General features: G+C 43.1%; 2 protein-coding genes across 3 annotated transcripts in view; both read left to right on the top strand.

The window, feature by feature from the left end:
* Positions 1 to 2,313, top strand: part of LOC124147094 (mucin-2-like) — a 33,932-nt gene extending 31,619 nt beyond the window's left edge. Inside the window, exon 6 of one of the 2 annotated variants that reach the window (XM_046517710.2) lies at positions 2,197 to 2,313. In XM_046517710.2, the coding sequence (XP_046373666.1) occupies positions 2,197 to 2,263 (67 nt within the window). In that variant the 3' untranslated portion in view covers positions 2,264 to 2,313. The remainder of the gene's footprint in view (positions 1 to 2,196) is intronic. The other variant, XM_046517711.2, reaches the window with a different exon arrangement.
* A 465-nt stretch (positions 2,314 to 2,778) lies between these two features.
* Positions 2,779 to 8,769, top strand: part of LOC124147056 (pollen-specific leucine-rich repeat extensin-like protein 2) — a 33,992-nt gene continuing 28,001 nt past the window's right edge. The window contains exon 1 of the mRNA XM_048381336.1: positions 2,779 to 3,470. Coding sequence (XP_048237293.1) covers positions 2,787 to 3,470 — 684 coding nt within the window. The 5' untranslated portion in view covers positions 2,779 to 2,786. The remainder of the gene's footprint in view (positions 3,471 to 8,769) is intronic.

Here is an 8,769-nt window from a genome sequence, read left to right on the forward strand (position 1 = left end):
CCTTCGTCTGTTGCTAGTTTTTGTCATTTGGTAACAGTTAGTAAGTGTCCAAATTACCCAGAGACAATGTCAAAGTGTCATACATGGTATTAGTTATTGCGTCTAGAACTAGACTGAAAATGGACACAAGACAGTGAAGCATAGTCTCCTTTTAAATATGACCGGGGAAGACTATTGTCTAGTTTCAGTCTATGTTTAGAGTCAGTACATTGAGTCAACTGTAACATTGCATCTGTGTTATAAGAATGGCGTGAATCAACACCTGCTTGGTGTCCCAAGTGACTAGAGCTTCCCTGTTTCCGTTGTCGCGATACATTTATGTAAATTAAAATAGAATTCCCATACTTTAGCTCGTAAAAACACATTTGACATATGGAACACTGACTGTCTTTTCGACTACCTAGTTCAGGAACAAAGTTGAAAAAAACCAAAGAATTCAAAAGGTAGTTAATGTTAACCTGAGTCATCCGCTTTTCCTTTTGACTCCTGGATAATTCCGATAGAAAAACATAACATGTAAACTCTGTCGCCATCAGTCAGCGTCTAAATGCAAGACCTCAGGACGACCTCGAGGTATGTCCTGTTGACGTGGCTTGGCAGCCCTGTGCACTCGTCAAGACGGTTATCTTATGTAAGCTATAAACATCGCAAGTACCCTCACAACGACCCTAGAATGTGTTCGTGTGATGTCATGTCTTGACGGCTCCTTGAGAGAGAGAGAGAGAGAGAGAGAGAGAGAGAGAGAGAGAGAGAGAGAGAGAGAGAGAGAGAGAGAGAGAGAGAGAGAGAGAGAGGAGGACACTAATGAGGTACAAATCTTGTATTAACACAACCTATCGTCTTCTGAGAACAAAGCCTCGGGTCACGTGATAAAGTCATTTCATTGTGTGAGAAGTTTTCAGATAGCCACAGGTTAGGATGTGAAGATTTGGCACGTTCGTACGGTTTAACCTCATTGTGTGTACACACTGCAGTGCGCCTCGTTACAATGCATGGCTGTTCGCACAAAGGATACAACATCTCAGAAACAATGTGTTACATGTGTACCTCAGTACTGAACGGGAAATTGCTTAAATATCTTAAATATATTGCCAGTCACAAGGTGAACCTGTGAAGCTCGCACTCTCTCAAAAACATGTAAAATTGAATTAGATAGCTTGACGCTGAAATATTACTTGTCAGTTTTACGAGAACATAATTTAATATAAAGATATGTGTGATTATATAATTAAAAGAATGTTGGTAATGAAACGAAAGTAAACCCGGGCAGCGGGCACTCACTTAAAACAAGTACACTCTAATTGGATAGATAACTGCTGAAGTACTTATTGCCACTGCCATGTTTCAGGTTGCATAATGAAAACATTTAAAAATAGAATTAAAAAGACTGTCAGTATTAAAATTCGAACGTATAAAGCGAAAGTATACCTCCAAACTTCGTGCTTATTTTAAGTGAATAAGCTAGCTTAATTTTAAAAAGTAATAATAGTGTTGTTTTTCATTATGAGAACATGTTTTGAAAATCATGTTTGTACGAACCACCAGTTGAACCACCAGTTGAATACATCAAGAACTATTTTATGTTAACTACGAGTGAGTGAGTGAGTGAGTGAATATTGCTTAACGCCGCATCAGCAATTTTGCAGCTATTCGCGGCGAGTAACTACGAGTGAGACGCGTTGTGACAAGTGCCGTAGAGGTAGACGCGTTGTGACAAGTGCCGTAGAGGTAGACGCGTTTTGACAAATGCCATAGAGGTAGACACGTTTTGACAAGTGTCGTAGAGGTAGACGCGTTTTGACAAGTGCCGTAGAGGTAGACACGTTTTGACAAGTGCCGTAGAGGTAGACACGTTTTGACAAGTGCCGTAGAGGTATGGTAGATTACAGCAGGTTACTAATTATACGATATACCTATTGCAGTCCGTAACTGAGTTTCTAGTTTTGAACGAGTATGCAGCTTATTGGATTAAGCAGCGTTTGAAATGAGCTTTCAATGAACAGCTTTAAAAAATAAAATACAACCCATATTTACACTCAATGCAAATACCCTGATCAGTATTCGATATAGTGAGGTAAGTGTCATATTGAATATACAAAGTTTATGAATAATCATAATAGTAGGTTGCTACTTATGTACACTAGCGACTGCCTGCTACTATGTCCGTGCTAATAGTTTTATTTTGCTTTCTTTCAGGAAAATCGACACCAGCCGAGCATTTTATTTAGGCGGGCACCACCACCGGCATTCAATTGATGTTTGACATTCTCCGATAAGCCAAGAGCGTTCTGAAAGCTATGTGTGATTCCAAACACGAAATTCTCAAAATTTTAAATAATTTTGATATTTTTATACTTTGGTGTGTAAATGGTGTATGTAATATTGTTGTTGTGTTGTGATGTCTGAACGGTCAGTGTGCATGTAAATTCAAAACGCTTTTGGCTTATCGTGTCGTCGTCCTAAATCTGCTCAATGAAGAAGCTGGCCTGGTGCTTGAGCTGGCATCAGGCCCGGCACGCTAGTATTGTCCTATCTTATCAAGCAACAGTCCTGGTGTTAGGATCTCAGTAACGGTGGCGCCAGGTACGACTGGAGGGCAAAACATTCGTACAGTGAGATTTGTTGCATGTTTGTTATGCCAATGTATAATTATTTTTTTCTTGTGGTGCATACGTGCAGTTTGTTGTAAGTTGATACATTATACTGTCGTGATTGTCAAGACCCAGGCTCATGGCCCGCCCTCGCTATACAGCCTTAGAACATGAAGCCATGCCGTCCAACGGCTAATGGAGCCTAGATTAGATTGTGCCCCTGTATACAGCTCCTACAACCTGGAGCAAGTTGCCACTCCCCCTATATACAGCTCCTACAACCTGGAGCAGGTTGCCACTCCCCCTTTATACAGCTCCTACAACCTGGAGCAGGTTGCCACTCTCCCTATATACAGCTCCTACAACCTGGAGCAGGTTGCCACTCCCCCATTATACAGCTCCTACAACCTGGAGCAGGTTGCCACTCCCCCTTTATACAGCTCCTACAACCTGGAGCAGGTTGCCACTCCCCCTTTATACAGCTCCTACAACCTGGAGCAGGTTCCCACTCCCCCTTTATACAGCTCCTACAACCTGGAGCAGGTAGCCACTCCCCCTTTATACAGCTCCTACAACCTGGAGCAGGTTCCCATTCCCCCTTTATACAGCTCCTACAACCTGGAGCAGGTAGCCACTCCCCCTATATACAGCTCCTACAACCTGGAGCAGGTTGCCTCTCCCCCTTTATACAGCTCCTACAACCTGGAGCAGGTTGCCACTCCCCCTTTATACAGCTCCTACAACCTGGAGCAGGTTGCCACTCCCCCTATATTCAGCTCCTACAACCTGGAGCAGGTTGCCACTCCCCCTTTATACAGCTCCTACAACCTGGAGCAGGTTGCCACTCCCCCTATATACAGCTCCTACAACCTGGAGCAGGTTGCCACTCCCCCTTACACGATTTTATACGACCCAGGCGACCAAAACGTCTTCACCGCCCACAGAACCTATCAGTAATGATTTCCGTATTCTCCTTTTAGATTGGCCGTAGAATGGTATGGTTGTCCAGACTGTTGTCCCCTTTCAACCATCAGTGTAACCTGGACCAGAATATCCCATGATTTCTGTGCTATACCGCTCATCGAACCTAGATCCAGGCTGCACCCCCTCTCCCTTCACCCCTCATAGAGCTTAGATCAAGGCTGCATCCCCTTCACCCCTCATAGAGCCTAGATCAAGGCTGCACCCCCCTTCATCCCTCATTGAGCCTAGATCCAGGATGCACCCCCCCCCCCCCCCCCCCCCTTCACCCCTCATAGAGCCTTGATTCAGGCTGCACCCCATTCTCCTCTCCAATTCACCCTCATAGAGCCTAGATCCAGGTTGCACCCCATTCTCCTCCCCCTTCACCCCTCATTGAGCCTAGATACATGCTGCACCCCCTCCCCCTTCAGCCCTCAGATATACATACAAACGTCAAAAGAAGTAGACGTTCGAAGTAAAACGTGAGCTTGATCCTGTGCTGAGATCACGAGGGTCGGAACTTGGCGGACACCTGACAGGAAGTACAATCTCAGTCCTGTACCACAATGCTCTGCTTCCTGCTAGTGATGACGTCACGTACATCAAGTCACCTCACTGTAGCAGAGCTCTACGAATTGTAGATTAGAAACGGCTTCTTTCAGTAGACTAATCGGATTTACGCTTAACTCAGCTTTGCAAAAGCAGGCTAGACGTATATGATTTGTTCTTGTCTATTTATTTCACCTTTCGTTGTGTAAATACCATCTACGTCATTCTATGTATATGTACATAATACGCGCGTATGTGTGTGCGTGTGTGTGCGTGTGCGTGTGTGTGTGCATGTGCGTGTGTGCGTGTGTGCGTGTGTGTGCGTGTGTGTACATCATGTTAATAGACATTTGTATATTAATAATCCGTCACTGTAAATATATATTTCCGGACAGATCAAATTGGTAAATTGAAAGTCATGAAGCTGTCATACCAACCTCCTTGACAATGATGGCTGCATAGCTAAACAACAGGTTATATTATCAAGATTATTTTTCACGTGACTGTGTTCAGTAGTGTTGAAACGATTCATCGACTCATCAATTCATCCCGATATCAAAACCAACGCTACGATACACAACAAGTTACGGTTGGGTGTTTAAACGGGAAATATTCAATATATAACTGTTTTACACACTTCTCATATTCTACAAGCTGACCGACACACTTGTTTTCTATTTATAGACCGGGGCAGTGGGGTAGCCTAGTGGCTGAAGCGTAAGATCGTCACGCCGAAGTCCTGGGGCTCGATTTGCCACATGGGTACAGTGTGTGAATTCCATGCCAGGTGTGATATTGCTGGAATATTCCTAAAAGCGGCGTAAAACCATACCCACTCACTACCATGCAGTTTGGGGCTGCATTGGGATTATCATGGATTCGCTGCTGTATCAAACTAGCACTCCGTGCGTACAGCTTTACTCTGGAGTTGTGTAAACGGGTACGGATTGTGACGTCAGTGAATCGTTCCAGCTCCTCTATTCACTTAATGTAAACGCCTTCCTACTTTCATGCTTTTCTCCCCAAAATTAGAGGTAGTCATCAAGTCATTTTAAAAGGTTAGAAGACCTAACTTTGCATGAGTCCTAAATACTTCACAAATGAATTGTCCTTCTTCACACATAATCGGCACGACATCTTGTTTAAACGTATCTCGCATTACAACAATCAAACTAGTAATCGTATTTTCCTTGTGTCTTGTTATATAAAGTTTACACTCAAATCGTTGATGACTACCTTTAAGCAGTGAAGCCGTGAAGCCGTGAAGCCGTGATATAACTGAAATACTGTTTAGTCGGCTCGTTCACTGTAATTAATAGTTTGTCATTGTAAACATGTACATAGTGATGTATCTGGTACATGTACGTACGCTTCATCCATTTGTACATAATGTTCTGTGTATATAACATCATGTCTTCATCGTTCTAATAATCGAATAAAACAATATCAATATAACCGTTCGTGTGTTTGTATATATTTATCTGAAATATCGGCATGTAGGTATTGTCGCATATCACTTATCCAAGGTTGTATTTATTTACCAAATGAAAAGTGGTTATGAATTTTTCACACATTGTTTATGGGCAGGCTATCATATTCATACAAAAATAACATTATTTCGTGGGTACAGAAATTGATTTGTTTGCATGTGATAGAGATACAATCATAATCACATCTAAGGTGTTGACGTTTAAATTAGAATTAAAATGTGAAACAAAATCCCCACTCTTATTGCATGGTCATGATATTATGCTATAGGCGGGAAAGATAGATCCATATGACCATCACCATCACTTATTTTGCTATTTTGTTTAAAAATCCGGATTGATTTCAACGTTATGGAAATATGTGGGCATGTATATTATTAACCATTTTGCTCAGCTTGGCCCATAGAGAGAGTCTGGTCAGTAAGACTTTATATTTTCATTAAATCGTGTTTGAAAACGTGTAGTTTGGAAAGATGTGGGGTCCGTCTCTACATATGAAGTTGACAGTGACAACCAGGACTAGGTGTTGAGTGAGTGAGTGAGTGAGTGAGTTAGTGGGTGGGCTGGTGAGTGGGTGAGTGAGTGGGTGGGCTGGTGAGTGAGTGAGTGGGTGGGCTGGTGAGTGAGTGAATGAGTGAGTGGGTAGGCTGGTGAGTGAGTGAGTGAGTGAGTGGGTGGGCTGGTGAGTGAGTTAGTTAGTGAATGAGTGATGCAGGTCGTAGATGTCCATTGCCGTGGTGAAACCCACGAGCATGAGTATCGTGTCGACAAACCTAGAAACCTAATCAGGGCGAATCGGGGTGTGCAACCAGTGATCAAAGGTTTCTCGAAGGCCTCTGCACAGCGAATTGGCCTATGAGCACGGGTATGGTGCTGACAAACCTAGAAACATAATCGGGGCGATCCGGGATTCGAACCCACAATCATAAGTCTCTGGCGTGCCCAAGGAACGCAACTCTGCACAGCGAATCGCGGCGCCTTAGACGACTGGGCCGCCCGTGCCCCCTATAGGGCATTTAGAGTGTAGTGTGATAGATTATGGTTCAACATCGAGTGACATGTTCCCCGATGATGATGAATGTCTCTGTAAATTATTTTTTAAATGCGTTCAGAAGAAACTCAAGATAACTCATACCTTATTTATTACACTAATATATGAAGGTCGGTTATTATAATCTACGAAACAATACAGTGTAGTACAACATGTATTTGGGTGACTGTGAACAGTACAAACCGCTACGAGCGTGGGGAAATGCACGGAACGCCAGCATGAGTCTTGTTCTGTGCATAAAACATAAGATTGTGTAGTGAGCGTGTTCTTGCTGCACCTGTGCAAGGGTTTTCTCTTCTTGTTGGTGGAGTGGTCGAGTGACAACTTCTCTTCCTTGTACACAGTTCTTGTGAAATATTAAAAACTCTTTTTTTATTACGAGTTATTGTCTTGTGAGTGAGCAATGTTTTACGCCCTTGAGCGGTATTTCATTTACTTCACGGCGTGCCAGCTTTATGTGGGAGGAAAGCCCAGTTGATGACTGTTACTAATTGGGTGAAACCCACCAACTCGGGTATGGAGCTCGCACACCCAGAAACATGATCACGGTCCATTTTGGGTTCCAACCCACGATCTTGTTTCTGACAGAACCCTGCCTAGCGCCTCAGACGACTGGGTCACCCGTACCACCTGTCTGACATGACGAGGGAGGGGAACGGAGGGCATTTGAAAAATGCAGGTTGTGTGATAGTTTTGACATTGGAGATGAATTCCCCTTTATTTTCAGATGAAAATAGGGGCGGTCGGGTGGCATAGTGGTTAAAGCGTTCGCTCGTCACGCCGAAGACGGGTTCGATTCCCACCATGGGTACAATGTGTGAAGCCCATTTCTGGTGTCCCCCGCCGTGATATTACTGGAATATTGCTAAAAGTGGCGTAAAACCATACTCACTCACTCCCTCAAATGTAAATATTTCAATGAACATAGGGACATGTACATCCAAAACCAAACATGTTACAACTCCAGCAATTATTTAACTGCCATAAGATATCTGTCCAAAACAAACTATGTAAATTTGTAAACATTATAACCAAAGTTGTAAAAACTCCCGATTAACCCCTGTCCACCGCAATGTAAAATACTGTTTGTACCTTACATGCCGATGGGCTCGGCCTGAGAAAAAAGTGCTGTTCTGTTTTGTTCTGGTATTCTGGGTCTCTTTCTGTCATCCATATTTCGTCAACTCCGGCTGAATGATATCACCAGTTGTACTTCTTACAGCGCGGATATCTTCCCTAACCTATACAAACCGAACACCTATGTATTAGTAGTTGTGTGAAAATTGATTTGTATAATTTTAACACGAACATTTTTTACAACTATCAAATGAGGAAATAGATTTCAATCTGTTTACGGCTGCTGGAGCAAGCAAACCAGTGGTTGATAGTGTGAGAGTCAAACTGCAAATGAACAACAACAGGCAGATTTAAGCCTCGCAACGTTTTCCTATCGTTTGTAATTTGTTGGTCAAATCCAATTTTCAAGGGACCATTTTCTTTTGCCGAGCAGTTCACACAAATCAATAACAGCAGTCAGTTTCACGTGGGATCAAAGACGATCTGAGCTTTAGTTCAGCCCAGGGTTGTCCAAGGTCTATTATAGTTAAAAATCTCCAGTCCATTTACACAGGTGTTTCACGCCGCACTTAGCAATATTCCAGCTATTTGACGGCGGTCTGTAAATAATCGAGTCTGGACCATACAATCCAGTGATTGGCATCATGAGCATCGATCCACGCAATTTGGATACGATGACATGCATCAACCAAGTCAGCGAGTCTGACCAGCAATCCTGTTAGTCGCCTCTTACGACAAGCTCGTCACCATATGGCTGAAATTATGCCGAAGTGACGTTAAATTTTAACCCACTCACTCACTCACTCACTCTCACAACAAGCAAAGTCGCTTTTTACGGCAGGCATGGGTTGCTGAAGACCCATTCTAACCCGTACCTTCACGGGTCTGTTTCGAAGAGAAATATAAAGCCAGTTTTAATATAACAGAATCATCTTGTACAAACAGCCAACGTAACAGCTACGTGTGGACTCGGTATGTATGTTATCAATGTGGACAACAACCCACGCATGGCTTGGGCTATTTATAACCACCCCGTTCTCGTGTCCTCACA

Source organism: Haliotis rufescens, unplaced genomic scaffold, assembly GCF_023055435.1.
Source record: "Haliotis rufescens isolate VD_foot unplaced genomic scaffold, xgHalRufe1.0.p SCAF_1, whole genome shotgun sequence".
NCBI classification, from domain to species: Eukaryota; Metazoa; Mollusca; class Gastropoda; order Lepetellida; family Haliotidae; genus Haliotis; species Haliotis rufescens.